Source organism: Pteropus vampyrus, unplaced genomic scaffold, assembly GCF_000151845.1.
Source record: "Pteropus vampyrus isolate Shadow unplaced genomic scaffold, Pvam_2.0 Scaffold115, whole genome shotgun sequence".
Taxonomy (NCBI): domain Eukaryota; kingdom Metazoa; phylum Chordata; class Mammalia; order Chiroptera; family Pteropodidae; genus Pteropus; species Pteropus vampyrus.
The window spans coordinates 5228155-5251022 of record NW_011888896.1 but is presented as its reverse complement, the minus strand read 5'-3'; the positions used below and the strand labels follow the sequence as shown (position 1 = coordinate 5251022).

Sequence of the window (22868 nt, the reverse complement as noted above, 5' to 3'; positions counted from 1 at the left end):
GAAGGAAACTGGACTTTGGGTGGTAAACACACAATAGAATATACAGATGTCAAATGATAATGTACACCTGAAAATTATATAATTGTATTAACCAACGTTACCACAATAAACCTAATTTAAAAAAAATAAAAATAAATAAAAAAATGAATGAATGTATGAATAAATGGATGATGTAAAATTTTTGTACTGAATTTGACTGTCAAAGGAGTTATTTTGGAGTAATAGGTCTTTTGGTTACTTTTAGATCATTGCCCTCATATCTATCAGTCAAAATGGCCTGCACATTTATTCTCAAGCCCAACTGAGGGTGGTATGTAATAATGACAATAGGTTATGTGCTCAGTATATGTTTTCTACAGTTTAAGTAATTATCTTCTATGGGTAACTTCAAGTTTTTGCCTTCAAATTTAAACGAATGAGTCGTAGTACATTCTAAATTCAAAAGAATGAGGAGCTATTTAGGTGTCCGTTTGAGCATTACTCAATACTTACTTCACAATATGGGAAAGATAGCTCTATGATCTTCACACGTAAAGCAAAAACAAACAAACAACAGCAACAACAACAAATCAGTAGTTAATTGTGGACTGTGTCCATGGCAGCGGGATCCTTGTATGTGTCTCTGGTGTCTAGAACAATACCTAGAAATGAATGAATAAATAGATGAATGAACAACACCTCATCCTTCTCAAGGCTAATTCATTATCGGCAAAATGACTCAGAGAATAGCTGAAAAAGAGGAAAAGGTAAACCCATTTTCCAAGATAATATCTATATCTGATGAAGATGCTATTATTGTGGTTTATGAAGAGAATTTCCATTTCCCGAGGGGCTTCTCCTAAAGCTGCCTATTCAATAAGATAGATGTTTTACAAACAAACGGACTTGGTCCACTACACAAATGGGCCAGCAGATCGTTTTGCAGAATATCTGTGGAATATAAAGCTTTAGTTCAGGCCAAGTGATTCAAGCCATGATTCAATACTCTGACTTCCAATCAAGTTTGTAAAATGAGATGTCAGATTGAAAAGCTCTAGCAGAATGAATTGTTTCTTAAAAGATCTTTCTATGTAATCAACAGAATAGTACAAGGGCACAAAAGGGTAGAGGAGAAAAGCCTCACACAAAAGAAAACAGTATGGTCGTGCATAAGTTATAGAGCTTTAATGATATTTTATAATTAAACATTTAGCCAAACATTTGATAAGACATCAAATATAATTATGAAAAGGTGAAACATCAGAAAAATTCAAGTAAAGATGCCTAAATCCCATTTGTTGAATTACTTATTTCCAGACTCTGCTTATCTTGCATAAGAACATAAACAAAAAAGCTGAGGGGGTGAAAAAGCAGATTATTAGATTCTAATAGCTTTCCTTGAAAGCTTTTTCAATTAGTTTGCAACTATTGAAAATGGCACAAAATGTGCATTAGAGTTGTGAGATAGTCCATGAAACTGCTACAGTGTCTTTTCTTGGCATCAATCGTAAATGCAGAAATTTACATTCAATCACATTTGTTAGTGATTTTTTTTTTCTCATGGTAAATCCCTCATAATCTTTCTTTAGCTAAGTTAGCCATATCTTCCCAGGTTGTGTGCAGTTGAAACAATTATCCAAAATATCCTGGTCTTAAAAATCACTTTAATTTGTGATATTCATACTTTTGAATGAACACTTTAAATTTTTTGTCTGAATTAGCTATTGAGTCAAATTTCTGTTTTATTCTTTGCATGAGAACAAGTTTTTGAGCACCTAATGTATTATTTTTTGCATTCATTAATTAGAGATGTTTTATTTAGAAATTTCTTTTAACAACTGGATCAAGAAAGGTTCCAATTGCACTGAAATTACATTTTAACTGTTACATTCAAAAGATCTGTCTTATATTTATTAGGATAAAGTCCATATTCTTTAATATGATTTGGGTAAATTTTTATGATATTGTTTCTTTCCAGTTGTATCTCTAGTAACTCCCTGTCTCAAATACATAGTTCATCAATCTTGACCTGCTTCTATTACTTACTCTTCAAGAATAAATCTGTTGTTTTTCACCCCTGTGACTTGCCTCATCTACAAGGCCCTGCTCTCCCATACTCCTTCCCTTTATCCCTATACTCGGTCTAGAGCAAAATATTCAAGGCATCACCTTATCTGAGAAATGGTGCCCCTCCCATTTGCTCCCCAAAGACCCTATGCCTATCTCTACCACAGACTTTATCACACTGTATTAGAATGATATGTTTGTTGGCTGTCTTGCTCCATTAGTCAAAAGCTCCTTGAGAATAGGGAGTGGCCATTCATTTTTCTAGCATGGTATCAGGCACACAGTATGGTCTTAAATGTGAAATGAATAAGTATCACTGAAATTATTTATCTATGAGCTAATTATGAGAGGAAGAAAGGAGAAAGGTGAAGTTGAAGTTTTTATCTCGAGTTGTTAAAGTTTGTGAAAGAACACATTTCTTTGCTAAGTGTGGAGAAGGAACAGCAGACAGGGAAACTATGAGATGAGATATACATGACTCATAGGCAGTGATGATAACAAGAGCCGAAGGCACTGAAGCTTCAGGGCTGCTCTTCTCAGTTGGGGTGCTTTTGATGTGTGCCTGCTTTGATCCCTGCTGTGTAGCTACGGCCCAGGAATGTTCTGGAATGAAGAAAAACTACTTACTGTTTCTTATTCCCAAGATCCAGGGTGTGTTAGAAAAGAAACACTTGGGGGTTGGTTTTTCTGGTGGCAAAATAAAATCATTTCCCAAAGGCAACTAGTCTCTCCAACATGGCTGAGAGCTGAAGCAGAAGAATAGATGATGTGCAGAGAGGACATTGCAGTGTGCAGGAAAGAAAAGCAAAGTGCAACAAAAAAGCAGAGACAAGAAAAAATAGAAAATGCAGAAGGGCAGCAGCACGTTGGTGAGGTCAGCAAAGCTGTGCTAGTAATGGCAGCTATGAAACACTGGGCTGGCCATATGTGGAAGTATTTTCATAGCTTCTTGGACAACACATGTGAACATAGGTAGTGACATTTAAAGCACCCTTATGCTAAGGAAGGGAAGAATAATGTTGACAGATCATGACTTGGAAAAACGAGACACTGTACGGGAGGCTGAGTGGAACTCCCATTGGTATAGTTTTTTTAGAAGCACAAATTTGGTCATGAATTATGTCCAAGTTAAATTATCCACATTAAATTTATCTGAGATGTGGATTCAGCTCTTCTCCAAAACTGCTTTTTGAAATAGAGATTCCATTTTAGGAATTTTCTAAATTTGTACAATAGTCAGATCCAATTAACCATCTCAGACTAACCTAGAGTAAATGTACTCTTTAATTTTACCAGATCAGTAGAGAGAGGAGATATTGTGAACTCTCAAAAGAAGGGAGCAGGTGGGACAAGCTTTGGAGAGTTATCGTTAGAAGGAAAATCAAGTATTGTGGTGCCACACATATTAAACATTTTAAGGGACAAATAGCTGAGGCAGTACCCAAGCAAATATCTGATGGACTTGATTCAAAAAGGAAGTACTTTCTAGAATATGCTGTATTTTAGGTTTAATTGTCCCAGTCTCCATACTCTAGTATTCAATGGGATATATAAATGGAGGCCAAAGTCAGTACAGTTCTCCTACAAAGGCCTAAATCTCGTGATTTAACACACCAGAAAGTGAGATGTTGTTTTATTCACCACTAGAGTAGTTCCTGCACATCGTGGACACTCAAAATATAGTTGATAGAATGAATATAAGTGGAGAGAAGCTGAGGCATTGTCTATGAAATTTGTGCTTGTGAATGGGGATAACAATTGGGATGAAATCATGATTTTCCAAAGACGTGTAAGCCTCTGAGGCTTGGGCTTCTTTGTGATTTAGTCTAAGGAGAAAATTAATATTAATAGTTACATTTTTATTGAGTTCCACTGTGTACTAGATATTGAGCTAGACAATTTAGATACACCATTTCTAGTCCTCAGAATAGCTTCCCAAGGTACATAGTATTATCCTTGTTTTTCAGATGGATGAGAAGTTAAATAAGTTTTCCAAAGTTACATAGTTAGTAAATGGCAGAACAGTAGCTCAAACCCAGATGTGACTGCTAAGTCAATGTGTTTTACTCATACTACTCTATCTCCATTAATGTATATATTATGAAAAGTTTTGTTCTTTGTAATAAAATTAGTGCATGTTCATGAGAATAAATTTGGGAAGTAAAGAAATATATAGGGGAAAAAGTCAGTCATGATACCTTCACTGTTTTATAAACATATGGCAATACAATTGATTCTCATTATTTGCAGTGATGTTCTAAAAAGTCATGACAAATGCTGAAATAGCAAATACTGAACTCTTGCTGATAGAGGAATTACAGGATTAGGTTCCTTTACGCTTTTGGTCATAACATTTTTATCATCCAATCAATCTATAACTTTGTTTTATGTTTCTATTTAAAGACATTATTTAATATATATTGTTGATTCATTAGCACTTAACTCACAGCTAACAGCACTATAACTCATGCCTGAATGAAGCTTACTTAACACACAGATTTGCTCTGTAAGATTCATCATGGCCTTGTTATGTTTAGGAACAAAAGGCAGCACTTCAACATTATGCTTGGGGTTAGTGAAATCACTTTTAAAAAAGCACAAAAATGAGAAAAACATGGCACTACATAGGTTTGTGAAAAGGCCACCTGTTTATGGCATGAAAGTTTAGACAAGAAAGCAGTCTCCCCCTGTTCAGCCTCAGCCAGAAACATTCATGTCAGGTGATTCAGGCATGATGACACTCTCACCATGAAGTGGCTGTGAAAGTGATGCAAGTTTTGGTTTGAGGGTTACAAATCAATTTCTGTGAGTAGACGAGCTCACAAATAAGGAATTGTGAATAATGAGGATTGATTTATTTTTTCCTGAGAATCAAAATACTGATTGGTTTTGTGAAAAATCAATTGCTTTTCAGAAATATTGCCAAAGCTTTCTCATGTAGAGTCTTTGGTGCCCTAGGGCTGAGACAGATCCAGCCAGCCAACTAGCCATTTATTCCACTTAACATCTCTTGAATACCTTGAAACTATTTGCTAACCACTGCGATAGGTATTGAAGATGAAATGAACACAATGGTACCTAGCTCCCAGATTTCATGGTTTAATGAAAGGAGACAGACATACAGACAAATTACTTTAACAAATATAAGTTAAGTAGTGGACACAGGCAGAGTCTTTGGGAGAACACAAGGAGAACCACTTAGTAGGAGCTGTCTCAGCTAAATACTAAGGAAATAAATAGTCTGATTTAATCAGGTGAAAGGTGGGAGGAATTGGTGACCCTTACTGTGAATAAAACACAGTAACATAGATATTAAGAAAGGCTAATTAATTTGACTTAGAAATCTTTGGAAACAAGTAAAATGATCACCAATTATTCCATCTGGTATTTTCCAGATAGCAGATTTTACTGTATTTCCTCCAGCTCAACTTGGACTTTATAGGTCAATATAGTACAATTAATGCCTATAACATGTCTTAAATGTTTTGTTACACAGGTAATGGATGTCGTCTTGGTGTAGTATTTGTTAAGGTAATGGTACCTATGTCAGCTTTCCACATAGATGATGAATTCCCCTAAGGCAAAGAGTTTTCTGGGTTCTTTGTATAAAAGTCTGCAAATAGAAACCATTGTCTACTACATAATCACAGAGCTAGTAGTTAAATAATATGTCTACCTCAGCCTCTGCTTCCCGAGAGGAGAGCTTAGGCAGTTTGTTCTTAGCAATTTTGAGAAAAATTGTATACAGGTTCTCTTAGAATATGTAGATATGATTTCAGAGAAAGTTTATCCAAAATCTGAATTGCTCAGTTAAACCTTCTCTTTTCTGTCTTGTACAATTTAGAAATGAAGATTTTTTTTTTGGTGGGGGAGGAGGGAATTATTCATTTTTTACATAAAAAATATCACATATTTTCCTTTTTTCAGGTGTTTATTTATTAGTGTTTTTATTTGAAAAAAGCAATGCTGTACATGATAGAAATTAAAACAATTCCAAGGACATATACATTAAAAAATAATACTGCTCATATCCCCCAAATTCAGCAATTGCTATTCATCAATTGCTTATAAATATCTTGCAGAAATATTCTATGCGGTTACCAGCATCTATAAATATATTTAAATTTTAAAAGATATCAAGATGAAAAGAGATTACAGGACAGGATGGATAATAAGTAATAGTTCCTTCAAACTCTTTTTTCCAAAAGGGCAATAACATATTTTATAACTCTTACACCCACTGGATACAAAGACAATAAATGTCCTTGATATTTTTCTTTTTTTAAATTTTAAGGAAAAGGGAACTATTATTTATTGGGGATATATTGTATGTACATTGTATACTAGGCATTTTGTACATTTTACCTAGTTTGACGTCATGAATGATATCCCATTTGTATACATAAGGAAACTACATCTCAGAGAGGTTAAGTAAATTTTGTAATGTCACACAGCTGATAAGTAATGGAGACACAATTAGAACCCAGTTCTGCATGATTCCAATATGCATATTCATCCCATATATATTCTAGATCCTATTCATGTTTAATGTTTTGATTATAAGTATGGATATAGCAGTTGATATTACCTCAGTGGTTTAAAAATCTTTCATGGGTATCAGTACCTGTGACTATACCTTTCTTATATTTGTGATTAATACCACTCGTACTTGGCATTATAAAGCCACGAATATTCAGTAGAGTCAAATCCCTTTTAAGATGAGGACCCCAGAAACTAGAGTTGCATCAGAGTAGGCCTGCAGATGGCACTATGGCCTAGGAGTCACCCAAATCTAATTTACTAATAGTTTTCTTAAAAAATAAATACACAAATAGGGTCATTTTTGGAATTATATAATACTGATTCCAAAAGTTAAATTTCAACCAACATTTGAGTGATTTTTAAATTGTGTAACTCGTTCCAGTTTATGATTTGATGTCTGAATTTGATTTTCAGTTTAATGAACAATGAGTATAATGCTTAATAGTGTTGCAGCCTAGCAACAGGTAGAACACAAATCTGAGCAGAGGGGACACGTGAATATCAATTAAGCTCGGGAAGAAAAAGAAATGTGGACTTTTTGCTTGAGTGTAAGGTGTTGCCTGACTAATCAGGTCCTCTAAGTCAGGAAACAGATTGAGACTGCTAAATCTAAAAATGTATGCAATCTTTAGAATTTCTAAATTACAAATCAGAAAGCTGATAAAAACCCACAAATACCAAAGTCTGAAACAGTGTATATAATGAAGAAGAATGCAGGTCTTTCCATTGTATTTTTAGCTTCATTATAAATTTAAAAAAATTATTGCTAATCTCTAATCCTAGCTAGTCATGTCAGCTTTAGAAGACAAAAAGAGAGCTACTTTCTCTTGAGTCATTAAGAGACATACAGTTCTGGAGACAGAATACTGCAAGATTTCATAGGGTTGTAAGTGACCGATAAGATTATAGATGATTTAAACTTTCTTTCATTCCAAATCATCTATAATACATAGACTACCTTTTAATAAGAGAAATCAGTAAGTACTAAAGTAAAAGAAAACTCAAAACATTGTCATTACCTGTCTCTCAATACAAACCCTCATTTGGTGTGTTTGTTTTAATGTTAGGGATCCCTTGGAATGAATATGAGGTGTTCTGCACAGATCTCCATTCAGTGCTGACTCATTCATTCCCCCAGCTACCAGGAATATTGGCTGCATTCCTCTTTAGGAACTCTGTTGGCTAAATCCCCAGAACCAATCCATAATCAGTGACTGGTTTATATGAAGTATAAAGGTTCTGTCCCTTCCCTCAATTTAGGACAGCTCTGAAGGAGCATCCCAGCTCCAGTTCCTTATGTGATCGGTTTAGGCCTCTCTTGCGATTGCATTGCAATTAGACTTTTCTTTTGCCTCACTTCAATTTCATCACTTTCTTACAAGTATTGTTCCCTAGTGCACTTCCCGGTAAACTCCAACACACAAACATTTGTTTCACTATTATGGGAAACATAACCTAAGACAGAACTAAGACTAGTCCTAGGAAGTTGACTAAAAAAGAATTTTAGAGCTCAACCATTGGCTACCTCGTAATGATGGGACTATCACTGATGGCTGGTAGAATACCCAGAGTCCTTGCCAAAACTTTTATTCGTGGTGAACTGGCACCAGTCTCAGCCAAGATAGCAAATCTAAAATAATACCTTTTTATTTCTGTATTGCAGTTTTTTATGTCTACTATAATTCGTATGTTTGTTTTTTCTCTGTATGCATTTAATATTTTTCCCTTTATTACTAATAGTTTTCAGCAACTAGACTATATTTGCCTTGGTGAAGTTTTACATTTCTTTTGCTGCGGGTTACTTGAACTTCTGTGGGTTTATGGACTTTATCATTATTTTTGGCCAATATTTATGTTCTCCCTTTTTCTTCTCTTATTCCTAGGCTCCTATTGCACACATTACTCAGTTTCATATTTTCAAACAGCTCACTAAAACTGTTTTTTTTGTTTCCTCCATACTTTATTTTGGGTAGTCCCTATTGTTGTTTTTCAAGTTCACAGATCTTTTCCTCTGCTGTGTCTAATTTGCTCTAAATTTCATGTATTATTCATCTCTAGAATTTCTATTTACATTTTTTATATTTTCCATTTCTATCATTATATTCATGGTTTTCCTTATATTCAAGCATATATTTGTAATAACTTTGTTAAAATGTCTGTCATTTCTGGGTGTTTCTATTGATTGATTTTTTTTTCTCTGGTTATGGGTTATATTTTTTTGTTTCTTTGCATGTCTGGTAATTTTTGATTGGATACTGAATAATTTACACATTGTAGAATGCTGTATTTTGCTGTATTTCTTTAAAGTATTGACCTTCGTTCTGGTACACAGGAAGTTACTTGAAGATCACTTCGAATGTTTTGAGACTTGTTTTTAAGATTTATTAGGGTGAATCCATAGCAGTTTTTATTCTAGGGCTAATTTGGCCAAACTACTAAAGCACAACTCTTTCAAAGATGCTACCCAATGCCTCAGGTATTACAAGCTCTCTATTCCAGTTGGTGGGAACATGAACTATTCCTAGCTCTGAGTTCCAGGGATTGTTTCGTTTACTGCTTTCCAGTCTGTCTTTCCTTAGCCTTGCTGATTAGTACTCAACTGACTTCCTTCACCCTGCCCTATGCCAATAGTACTCAAAAAATACCTCTAGACTGCTCTGCAGCTTTCTGGACTTTGTTTTGTTTTGTTTTGTTTTGTAAAAGTTCCCTCAGTGAGCAAGATTCAATAGTACTTACACTTCTACTATACATTCTGTATTTCCTCCATACACATTCTGAGAGATTTTAGGGAAAGATAAAAACAGCTATTTACACATATTTTTAGTTCTTAGAAAAAAAGACTCTTAGTTAATAAAAAAAGATAATCCTGAGTCAATAAGATTCTTAATTGCTTTATTGCACTTAGAACTGTTGTTTACTCAAGTGATTTCTTTCAACTTAGAGGTAAAGATTAAAACAGGCAACCCTTCATTTCTCCCCTGGAAATGCTTCACTTCAACAATAATGCCACATGCTTGCGTGTGCGTGTGCACGTGCGCACACACATACACACTCTTTACCTTCAAAATCAAAGGGTGGTATATCTGCAGAAGAGGTACACAAATTACCAGGACATAAAATTTCAGAACTGGGCGGGGGGCGGGGGGGCGCTCCATAGTGTAGTGGTTAGCACGTCTGCTTTACATGCAGAAGGGCCTGGGTTCGTGCCCCAGGCAAAGCCATGGACCATACCCCGGGTGCGCCAGACCCCAGGTGCACACAAGCGTGTGGAAAGAGACCCCCCGCTTTCAGAGATCCAGTTCTTAAGGGGAAACGGCAACATCTATAGGTCAGCGGTGGAAGTGTGTGTGTAGGGTAATTAAAGAGGGGGAAAAAAAATTCCAGAACTATCATTAATTCTACCAAACCCAAGGTAAAAAATATTACCACTGATAGAATAGAAAATATATTGTGAGATGTGGGGACAGAGATATGGTAGGAAAGGAGTTTTAATCAGCAGAGATCTTGTTAAGCTCAATATTAAGAGGAAAGGACTTAGAAATTGAGCATAGGCTTGCTACATTCAAGATATAAACATACTGCCTTTAGATTACTACAACAACTTAGGTAGATGTTATTATTCGTATTTTATAGATGAGGAAACTCAGAGATTAAGTTTCTCAAGGACAGAAATGTAGTTAGAAAGAAATTTCATGCACTTTCCAGTACTGATTACTACATAACTGCCTGGACAATTTGTGGGGAGACTGGATCATGATCAGTGCGCAACATCCTCCCCACCCCACTTTACTCTTCTTGGCAGTTGACTGAGAAAATAAAATCAATTAGAAGAGAATTTCTATAAGTACTCAACCTCAAATCAACCAATCAACCCAACTATATTTGAATTTAAAGTCTCCCTCTCTCTTTTTGTTCTAATAGAAAATCTGTCTATGCTCCAGTTGAAGGTTAAACCTTCTACTGTGAACTGTATCCCATGTTTTCACATACTCAAGGATATCACTTCTGAAGATATTCATACTTTCCTTCCTCATCACATTTTCTCCTTAGACTAGATCAAAAGTTTTCAATGAGTGTGTACGATCAGAATCTTATTAAACTAAAAAAATAGTTTAACAAGACAACTGTAAACCAATTGCTCACAATTTTGTTTTGGTTCATTTCTGCTCAAAGCAATTGAGAGTACTATGCTTTTACCAGATCTTGTTCAGTGATTTAATTCTCGGTAATTTTAATAATAATTGCTAATATTTATAGAGTGCTTATTCTACTAGACACTGAGCTAAACACTTCACCTGCATTATTCTATTTAATCCTCACAACAATACTAAAAAGGAGGCACTATTATAATCTTTATCTTACAGATAAGAAAACTGGTACTTAGAGAAGGTAAGTAACTTGTCTGAGGTAACATAGTAAATTGCACAGAGGATTTAAAACTGTCTTTAGAGTTCATATGGTATTAAAGTGTTATACCATATATTATGTAATCTCAATAATAATGCAGATGAAAATTTACTATATCTTTATAATATTTATATATTTAATATCAATCAATAAATACAAAAACAAAATTAAATTGTTACAATATCCATAATAATTTTTATCTCAATATGCAACATAATTCACATTATTAAACATCTTTAAACAGAAAAAGATTTAGCATACAAACACCTAGGAAAGAATTCTCATTTGGTCCAATAATTTTTTAGCTAAAGTTTCTGGGCAAAAGATAGTTATCATTTTCTGTCCAAATTCTTAATTAAAAATAGTAATTTCAAATGGAACGTTGTCATTTTATAGTATGACAATACACTGAGAAATCAGAATGGTCATTGAATTGTATCTATTACATCCCAGGCATTATGCATATCTTTACACTTAAGAAATGGATATTAAGCAATCTTGGAGTAAAATATGGAAGAAAAACTGCTTCAAGTTTGTGCCAAGTCAATCAAATCTAAATTTGGAGAACACTGTATTAAGATGAGACATTTATACTGGCATTTTCTTCCAATAAAAAAGCCGGTGTGCCATCAGCTTGACATTTTACTTTATAAAAAGTGTTTTAGGCACTGATTCTCAAAGTTGGCTGAATACTGGAATCCCCTAAAACGTTGCCTATATACCATTCCTCAAAATTTGGATTTAATTGGCATAGGTAGGGCTTCAACATGATTATTTTAAAACTCTCTTGGTGATTCTAATATGCAAAATTTGTAAAATACTAGCATAGAGAATTATTCCGTAATTAAAGAGGTGAGTCTGAAGAAATTTCCATGACTTGATTCCATGACTAGTCAATAATAAAATACTTATTATTTTAAGTATTTGTTAGATGTATCTCCCTTGATTAGGAAATAAATACTTTAAGAGATTTTCTTTTATGCATCATTACTTTTCCATATCTGAAATCATAAAAGGCTCACAGTAGTTGCTAAATAAATACCTTTTGAATGAATACAAAATTGCCTTATACTTCTTTTATATCTCTATCTTCTAGATTTATGAACAAAAGAATGCAACACATAAATGACTGAAAAAATGAATGACTGAAGAAGTTAGGATAAATGTTTAAGGCAAATCAAAGTCATAATATATATACGTATTTTAAAAACACATACATATATAAATACATCAAAAGTAGAAAAAGAATATATAAAAGAGTGCAACATTTAGCAGTTGAGTTTTCAAATAGTCTTCACATTTTTACACTTAGAATCGAAAGTAACCCTAAACAACTAATTCTTTAAGCTAATATCCATAAGCACATATGACAATAAGTTTTATTTAAAAAAAAAAAAAGAATTACAGATTAATCTCGATGAACACATCAGTTTTCAAAATTCAAGTAAATGCAATTTTTAGCACACATCATAATAGCTTTCCATGATAGCTGTATAAAAAACAAAAGATTGTTTCTCATTAAAATATCTGGTATTACCTATTATTATTTTTTCTTAGTTGGGATCCACTAGTTTCTTAGCAGTCTCACATTGATAAAAACTATTTTGGCATAACCTTATAAAAAACATTTTATTTAGAAAAAACCTAATTAATAAATAGGCTTCCTTTTTAGTAGCTGGATTCTTAGATATGGCTTAATTTACTAAAGTTCCACAAGTATTACATAATTTTTAATTCAGTTAGTATCGTATACTACGAAACTTTGGTTTTCTTAAAATTAGCATTGGTTGCTTGATTGTAGGTTTGTCACCAAAAAGTGCTGCTTCACTTTCTGTGGTTGGAAATCTTTTCTGATATATCAATGGATATTCCTTCTGAAACTTAAAAACAAAGTGAGGACTGAGAAGGTATTACCCTAGCTGAAGCCAGTGTACAATGTTTTAAAAGAATTCAATGCCTTTCTCAAAAATGTATTATAGAGATGAGCATCCTTTCAGTTTACCCTTGTTTCTCCCTCTGCTTTCTCATATACGACAGATATACTATAAGATTTCTTAGATCTCAATTAGCATTAACTTTCTAGGATTCTCTTGCTAATTCTTCCTCTGAATTCCAGGTTATCTTTCCCACTGGTAAAGCCTATACAGGTCACGAGGATATAGTATATTTAATTATTTGAGTGTCTCAGACCTGGAATTGGACTTACTAAATCATGTGGCTACTGGTTTTTGAGCTAAAAATTCTTAATGGTAATGATGGGTCACTAAAAATTATGTAACATAATCCAAATTTTATCATTGTTTTCCCAGGCTAATCTAAACTATAATCACACAAAACACCAGGAGTAAAGGAGCGTACCTATTATTATTATTGTTATTAAAATTTAAAGAGAAAGAATAAAACCAGGGTGGTAGTCATATGTAGCCTATATATCCAATATTTAAAATCTAAAATATTAAAATGTGATATTAAATTCTAAATGTTGTTAAATAATCAGCAACAGTATGTTAATAAATATTTACAGAATGATAATTTGTTCGTTCTCTTACCTGTTTTAGTTTTTTCCTTTTCTCCTTTAGAGGTAAACTCTTGTTTTTAATAATATTCTCTAAAAGTTCTGCAATTGCAGCTTGAGAGGTAGAAACTTTTTGTTCATCAAACTCCTGAGCACTAATCTGCATACAATATGAATACGTTGGCAAAGGAGCAATCAGTTCATCTCCAGGATTTTTGATCTATAGTAAACAAAATGATACAGTCCAAGTTTATGAATTCTGCTCATGTTCCTACTTGGTAAAGTGTTCTTTTGTTGGGTTTTAGTACCTATTATTTTGCCATCAAACAGTCAACACTTTAAGAAGGGTCTAAATTCCAGCTCCATAATCAACTAGCTTTGTGTGGTCTGTAAAATGTTTCCAGATTAGAGGAGACAGTGTATATGAAGTGCTCAGCATTGACTAAAGGTAGCCATCATTACTAGTGTTAACCATGGACTACAAAACAATAACAATAAAAGTGGTATTTTAATTTATCCTAAAACATGACTGTTTTAACATAGTAATAGTTAAAGTACTCATCTACTGTTTTTGAGGTGTGGGGCATGGGAAGAGGCTTTAACATCCGTTGATGAGAAAGAAATCATAGGGGGTAGTTATAATTATAATAAGTCAGAGCAATATTAGAATGCCATATATAGTAAAAAACATGAATATATGCACTGGGTAGCCAAAGATCGAATACAGTAGACATCTGCTGTTTCTAGCTGCTCAGTATTCCTTCTCTCCTTCTTATAAGTTCTCCCTGCATTGTACCACTATTCTTCTAATCTATATAGAGTGAATCAGAGTATGGTTCTCTCTCCAACCTACTCACCCTCACCTACCCAAAGGATGTGCATTTAATCTAGATTGGGCCAATCAGAGTCCATATCAAGAACTTTTAAAATTGGAAGTGGAAGGATGACTTTTTTTTCCTTTGGATTACAAACAGTAAGTCTGTAACTCAAGAGCTTTAATAAGCCATATTCCCCATCATGTGAAAAGCCATTTGTCAAATACAGGACCAAAATGGAAATAAGAGATGGAGGGATGGAAACAGTCCTATTGCTATTTGAGTCTCTAGATTCTGTCTATATTCCTGACTTTTGAGGTTATTTATGTGAGCTGATAAAGTGTCCCTTTTTGACTAGGCAAGTTTGAAATGAGTTTTCCACTTGCAACTGACTAATGCGGAGAATTTTAAGACTTATAATACGTACATGGCCCTTTTTTAAGTAGTCAAGATGTTTCTCTACTGCACTCTGCAAGTAAGAGGGTACTTGAAGAATTTCCTGATGATGATCCATTAAGAAAGAAACTAATCTTGCAGCAAGAAGCTCATCAAGATCCACTTCTTCAGAACAGCATAGCACACACCGAGAAAAAGTGTGTATCATCTAGAAACATATTAAAAGATGTGAATTTTTAAAGCCTAAGGTTTTATATAAATTAGAATAAATCAGTAATTTCTGTGTAGTGTTATCCTGAACTATTGAGATAAAGTGATAAGCAGGTTTCGGCTTAAAAATGAGAACAATAATTTATTATATTAGAAAGGTAAGAATATCTGTTATTCTTTTTAAAGTACTTAGGTATTTTCTTAATATAAGTTCAAAGTATTATAAAATAAAAGGCTTAGCCTTTTAATTTTGTCATAATTTTATCAGTAAACACCATAGGTTCAATTAATACCATTTAGATATGTTGCTTAAAGGTTGTTAGACAACAATGACTTACCATATTAAATTAATGCCACAAAAACACAAACCAGGAGAACATATAACACATAAACATTAGTGTTACCATTTATAGCACCATTATTAGTGGTACCATTTATCTCTTGCAACTCTGGAAAATAGTTTTTAATGCTTATTCTATCAGTCTTTAAAAGCAATTAATACATGTATATTTCAACTCCATCGTAAGGAGTCTTCAAATTCTGAAATAAATTGTTTCGAAATGCATTTACTCTCATATTCATATAACCCATTAACTGTAAGACACACATACTCCATCATTTTATATTATCAAAATTCTACTTTAAGTATTTTACACATAATATATGATGAGCATACTGAATTATTTTTTGTTATTCCTACCTGTCAGACAGGTTTTCCCATCTCCTTCCAAGGCTCAGTCCTCAGCTTTTTATTATTCTCAGCTTTGTAGAGCTAATTTACTCTCATAGCTTCAACTATCACCTTTACAAAAAATCTGCCTTCGGCCCTTACCTTTCTTCACCAGGCTCACATTTGCAACATTCTGTTAGATAAATTTCACTTAGATGTCCTATAACCTCAAACTCAAGAAGTGTAAAACCAAAATTATCTCCTTCCTACTTATGTCTCTCAAAATATGTTCCCTCACAAACTTCCTAATGCTTTTTAATGGTGCTACAGTTACTCAAGAATAATTTTCCTCTTTATATTAGGTCTATCATTGTTAAAGACCTGTCCTTAATGAGTGGAAAAATAGAGCTTAGCTCCAGATTCCTTGCTATGAAAACCTCCTATAAATTGAAGCTGCATTGTGAGGAAGAGGTAGCTCTCAGAAGAGAGAGAGACTCACACATACTCACATACACACAATATTCAAGGGTTTATTTCCAATCTGTATCTGCATATAAATGCCTCTACCCTTGTCCTCATTTGGAACCTGAGCCGGCTTCACAGTAGTTCCTTCTAACTTCTTGCTCACGATGATATGCCATCCTAATTCAGGTAATTCATCAAATACAACTTCTCCATTACTGCAATTTCTGAAACACTTTTAGTACACATATATTTTCCATTAATTATCTGCATCAGAGGTATAGTGCCCTTAAACTTTTGACAGTGCCTACATCTTCTTTTCCTTCTCCACCAAACAGAATTGTCACAAGGCAATATAATATGGACTAACAATGAAGTGATATAGGATGAGTGAAGAAGCAAAGTCCTCAGACAAGATAAAGATATGAAAGTATAACAGACTGGGCATAAAGGATTAATACACCAACATTTTTGCTACTAGGAAAAGTTAGACTTTTAAGAGCCTTTCTAACCCAAGAAATTAGGATTTCAAGACCACATCTTCACTCAAGTAGTACATCCTAGATGGTGTTTTTCTTTTTTGGTTTATGAACCAAGGCTTATTCTTTTCTTAAGAAATCAACTTACCAGTGATCTTGTACCCATTGTATCATGTAGTTGAGGCATATCAACATTTTGACTCATTCGAGAAATCATGCGCATTAAAAGTTGAAGCTTTCTACGATTTGGTGGGGGAAGTAGCAAACAACATAACTGTAGTGCATCGATGGCAACCCGCTCTAAATGAGGTTGCAGCAAACCTAGAAGGTAAAGTCACCCCCCCCCGAAAAAAAAAAAATCAATGACACTAGTTACTTTCATACAACCAGCATATGCAATTATACAAAGAAGGCAAAATAATATTTTAGTACTTCATTTAACTATTCCTAGAAATTTCCACATTCCTCAAAAGCATACTAAGATTCTCATTTTCTTCATTACCTATTTGAGTATTAATATCCTACACTTATTACAAATAAAGTGAATCAGAATAAGTGAAAGTGAAGGAAAAGAAAGTGCTTTAGGTAAGTAGAATAAATCTCGGTTATGCCATGACAAGAGCCTTTTATAATAAGAAACTTTCCTTTTAGAGGGGGTGGGAAAGCGGTATCAGAGAAGAAAGGCCAGGTAAGCAAAACAGTTAGTAAACACTAAAAGTTAATATTACATGCTTTGAACGCATCAACCTTACTTTGTGTGCCAGTCAACACAGAAGAAGCTGAAGGTAAAGAATTTTCTGAAAGTTCTATTGTACTTTTGCAGAGTCTTTTATTGATTGTGGTACTAGACTCTCCGAGTTCACTTTCCATAGCTGTTTGCACACTTGTGCTGCCTTGTCCAAGATTTGGTTTCATGATAATTTCAGCCACTGGCATATTGATATAACTATTCCTTCTCGTACTACTTCTTAAAAGTAAACTCTGAGATCTACAAAGCTGTTTTGACTTGCTTTTCCCATTACATAACTCCTCTTGGTCTTGAATAGTCAAAGTAGAGGTTCTCTTAAAACCAACACAAAGTGGCTTTTGAATACTTTCCTCTGAATGAAGATTCATTATAGATTCCTGTTTGGTCTTAGACTCTAAACATTGTTTCTTATTTTGTCCTTCTATGTTCAGAACAGATTGATGGCAGACACTTGAGACCTCTTTACTTGAACTCCCTGGTAAATCTACAATTCCTTCTAAAGAATAGCACCTTGGTTTGATGTTAGAGGCTAGGACGTGCGTACTACTTAAGCCTGTTAAATTATGACAGCTTCCCCCTATTCTGTCATTAGCACTGGCTCTTCTGTTTTTTAAATTAACTAGCTGTATTTTCTTAGCACATTTTTCTTGAAATCCATGATGGCTTATCTGCAGTCTCTCAGTAGTATTTGATTCTTCGTTTTTGTCTTTACGAAGCAGACTGAGAAGAAGGCACTCAGTTGATTTGAAGGAATTCAAACTGTTTAAGTGAAGGCTTTTTGGAGACTGTGGATCATCTTGGATTTTATGTATCCCACTGGGTCTATCTGAAACTGTGATGTAGCCACAAACAACTACCAGGAAATGAAACAAAAATTAAGATGCAACTGTATGACAGTGGACAAAAATAAAACAAAAACAATAGTAAAGTTAAATAAAGCATCACTATAGTATATATTGTTAGTATAGTACAACAAATAGCAGTTGCTTAATTCAGAAGCCACTTAAACAGGACACATGCAACATTCAGGTACAAAGTGCAAGACTGACTAGAGGTTTTCCAATTTCTGATATCAGTAACTTTAAAATTTATTTCAACAACCTAATTAACTAGATTGAGTCAAATACATTAAATAAGTACTTGCTTGCAATCTACAACTATAAGAAAGCTATTAATTATAAGATAACTGTAGTATAATAAAACATGTATTTGGTTTTTGTCTCTAGTACCTGGCACAGAACTCCTAAAACCTTTGGAATTTCTGGAGTGATAGAAGTCTTCTGTTATTCATAATGAGCATGTCTGAGCACAAGTGAGTTTATGCTAATGAGGTGATTTAAGGCTGGACTTGCTTAGAAGGTTACAATTTTTAGCCCTACTTCACACCTCCCAGGAGGGGTTGGAGATTTAATTCAGTCACCAATGACCAATGAATTAATCAATCATGTCTATGTAAGGAAACTTCAATTAATAAGGTTAAGGGAGCTTAAGGGTTGGTGAACAGAGGGATGTGCCTGCAAGGGTGGCATTCCTGGAGAGAGCATGGGAGCTCTGCACAACCCACACCTTCCCCTATGTATCTCTTCCATTTGTATGTTCCTAACTTGTATCCTTTACAATAAACTGGTAATTAAGTAAAGCATTTTCCAGAGTTCTATGTTTTGCTGTAGTCAATTATGAAACCTGAGGGGTGTCGTGAGAACCCCTGAATTGGTACTAAGCCAGGTGGAAGTGTGAGTAAGCCTGAAGACCCCATTTGCAGCTGGTGGCTGAATTGAGGGCAATCTTGTGGAACTGAGCCCCTAATCTGTGGAGTCTGTGCTAACACTGGGTAGTTTGTATCAGAATTGAAGGATCTCGTCCTTAACTTGTAGAGTCTGGGCTAGCCCTGGTTAGTTAGTGTCAGAAATAAATTGAATTTTAGGACACCCAATTAGTGTGGAGAATTCGTATTGGAATGATATGTTTAAATTACTGGAAAAAGTCTATGGCCATGCCACCCTCGACAAACCCAATCCCGTCTGATCTCAGAAGCTAACTCGGGCCTGGTTAGTACTTGGATAGGAGACCACCTAGGAAGACCAGGTGCTGTAGGCATTAAAAAAAAAAAAAAAAAAAATTAATAAGGGATTGTAAGCTGACAAAGTCCTTGCAATCTGTGAGGTCAACCAAGGGTTGCCTCACCTAAAAAAATAAAAAAAAACAAATAAAACAAACAAATAAATAAATAAATGACTGGAAAATACCACATTATCAACCATAGTATTTCCAAATTTTAAAATAATTTATAGCCTGCCACCTTCATATTTATCTATACTTTTAAACTCTTAAATTAGACCTTTAATAAGATAAATTTAAATAAGTAAAAATCCATACATACCCAAAATGTTCACAAATAATTCATAATATTCAAAGGTAAGTAGAGGTTCAGGGAGACCTAGAAAATAATCTGCAATTGTTCTGAATACATCACGTTCGAATCCAACATAAGTTGGATTATTCATATCATTACTTCTTGGCCCTAAGAAATAGGAGAAAAAAAAATAAGCAAAATATATTTTACTTTAGACACATTTTAAAATATACTTATAAAAAATATAAAACCTATTATTTCATGGAGCTATGTTTAACAATAAATTCTGTCACAGTTCAAAAATTTAAAGAGTTGTACACACTCCTTCTTATTATCTTTTCTGTAGAAATCACTGTAAGCAATTACCAGCATTTTGTTTAATATTTATGTGCCTGAAAAACTGTATAGAAAGCAAAATTTGATATATATTTTAAAGGTATTAGGGAAATTTATTTTAATGGAATTTTATCACAATTCATTTTATAAAGCAAAGACTATTTGGATAATACAAATAATTCTTACAAATTGTCTTTTGCAAATTTATATTTTCAGGAATAAATCTTGCTTGATACAAAGCATACCTTTAATGAGTTTAAATAATAACTTTATATTCTGTTTTATTAGCTTAACATTATTGAAATACCCTGTCTACTTATTAGTGTTTTCCTCAGAAATAAGACCTGATCCTAGGTTACAGATGAGGAAACTGAAGCTCAGAGTAACCTGCTCAAGATGAAGGAGTCCTTGGTGGCAAAGCTTGAATTAGAACTTAGAGCAATGTAAAGTAAGAGCAATGCTCAGGACCTTGAGGTCCAACAATATTTAAAGTATGGTCCATGGACCACATAAACAGAATCATCCGATGTTCCTATTAAAAATATAGCCGCCTCTACGCAGACCGGAATCTATGGAAGAGAAGCTTGGATTACTAGCCTAGAAATGTTTGCTTTTGCTTCACTAATTTAGTTATTTCCAAACAATGATTTGGGCATTTTTGCCATAAGGATTTTTTGAGGCATAGTTAAAAAAAAAAAAAAAAAAAAAGATTCCTGACATATTGAATCAACTGAAATTGAATCTTTGGTGAGTTTCCCTAGTGACTGTGATATGAATTCAGGTTTGAGAGTTACTATGCTATCTTTCAAGTTAAAATCTGTTTTCCCAAATCCAAATGATCTCTCTTACTTCTCTGTCTCTAAACTTTTGTTATGGCCCCACAAGTGTGAGCGGAAAAAGGATTAAAGCAAACAAATGACATAACACACATTTAATAGCTTTAAGGCTAATACGGGTTTTATGTAGAGCAAAATAAACATTTTTCTACAGAGGACATAAAAAAGTACTCTTAATATGAAGAATAAAAAACTTAATAGTTATTACAAGGTCTTGTCTGACAGAAAATACTTTACTGGAATTAAAAATATAGAATTTATAGTTAGAGAATCTAGCATAGCTCCTATGTATTAGAAAGAAGACTTTCTAAGCCTTAGTTTTTTCTCTGGAAAAAAATTATAGTATACTGATCACTGATTCTTACATGTCACAGGATTACTGTGGTGGGTTAAATAATAAGAAAAAGTCTTAATACTTCTTCTGGCTAGATATATTGTCATTTAAGTGGAATACAGTTAGGTATGTCTTTGGTATCATTTAGGTATAACATTGACTGGGATGAAAGTAACAAATCCCTAAAGATGAGGCATTAGAGAAATCCTTGGAAATATGCTTATCTGAGTTGTTAACCATTAGCAAAGGATGAGAGTAAAGAGCAGTTAGGTAGGGGAAAAATTAGAGAAAATAAAAAATCTTAAGATTATGATCAAGATCTTTACCTTGATTTAATAAATAAAATCTTTCTATAACTTACATTATTACTTTATTGCTATTCATTCTGTTATTTTGTCATATTGACACCCAGTGGACAACAAGGGAATATATATTTATCCTGAACATTAATAAAATACTAATTTTATAAGAACTAGAAAAATACTTTTGTAACAAAATTATTAAAATATAATTTAACTTTTGATGATTCGAAAACACATACCTCTGCAAATTTTAAAAATTGATTTTGAAAGCAATTAGGGTTTGTTTTTGAATCGGGGCCTTAAGTTATAAAAAAAGTCAATTATCGCTGATCATTGGGAAGCTTGATGAATAAAATGCTAAAAAATAATTTGCTGATTAGTAACATAATTTTTCATAAAAGTCCCATTAATATATCCTATAGAGTTAACGTGTGTCATGAAGCACTTGAATGTTGAAGCCATGTATGTACATTTATTGGCAAGGGGTATAAAGTAGATTTTATGACTTCATTTCTGACTGAAACTTTCCACTTCTAAGAGCTTTACTTACAAACTGCTATTTGAACTCTTTGGGCCTCACTGAAGTAACTGATGTAGATTATATTGAAAAATCCTTTGAGATCCTCTAGCCTATAATTTTATGATATAGGAGAACTGAGCCACAAATGATGCACTTGAATTATAAAATCACCATTTGCAAAGAAAAAGTTAAGGGCTCTATAACATACTTGACATGTAAAGAAATGTAATCAGTTCTAGATTTTCATTTAAACATCAAGGGAAATAATGTATTTTAATTTTATCAAGACTTTAATAAGTTCTTTAAGAATTTTTCTCAATTCTTGTTAAACACTATCAATATACTACACACACACACACACACACACACACACACACACATATCTATATATGTATATCTATACATATATATACTTTGACTTACAATTTGCGAGGCACTTCATGGCAGATAATACCCAATGAGGAAGGTCATCTACACACACATAAAAAAATAAGATTGTTTAGTAAATATGTTTTTATGATAGTATATTTAAAGCTCAGCATTTATATGTAATTATATACATGTATATATGCATGTATGTATATGTTATATACGTGTATCATTACATGTTTATAAGACATAGGGCCAAGGCAATAGTTTAAGATACAAGTTTAAAAAGCTATAAAGATCTTGAGTTTGACTCTATGACAATACATAAAACAATTAGCACTGCTAAATCAAAGATGAATTATTTTTTGGGGGGGATAGTTTGGAAATAAATTAACATTTATCTTTATCTACTACCACCATCTTTTCTTTATCTTCATTTCTGTTCTGACTAGATCTATGCTATTGGAGTATTACTGATTTGAGTGAAAGCTGATTGAAACAAGCTATATTTAAATATAGGGTACTTTC

At 33.5% G+C, this 22868-nt stretch overlaps 1 protein-coding gene across 3 annotated transcripts in view; it reads right to left on the bottom strand.

The window, feature by feature from the left end:
- Positions 1 to 11162: 11162 nt before the first annotated feature.
- Positions 11163 to 22868, bottom strand: part of DEPDC1 (DEP domain containing 1) — an 18917-nt gene continuing 7211 nt past the window's right edge. Inside the window, exons 6-12 of one of the 3 annotated variants that reach the window (XM_023533918.1) lie at positions 22395 to 22442; positions 19671 to 19811; positions 17295 to 18143; positions 16691 to 16863; positions 14753 to 14929; positions 13545 to 13730; positions 11163 to 12869 (exon numbers count right to left, since the gene is read on the bottom strand). In XM_023533918.1, the coding sequence (XP_023389686.1) occupies positions 12735 to 12869; positions 13545 to 13730; positions 14753 to 14929; positions 16691 to 16863; positions 17295 to 18143; positions 19671 to 19811; positions 22395 to 22442 (1709 nt within the window). In that variant the 3' untranslated portion in view covers positions 11163 to 12734. Of the gene's footprint in view, positions 12876 to 13544; positions 13731 to 14752; positions 14930 to 16690; positions 16864 to 17294; positions 18144 to 19670; positions 19812 to 22394; positions 22443 to 22868 lie in introns of all 3 variants that reach the window. The other 2 variants (XM_011365718.2, XM_011365719.2) reach the window with 2 other exon arrangements.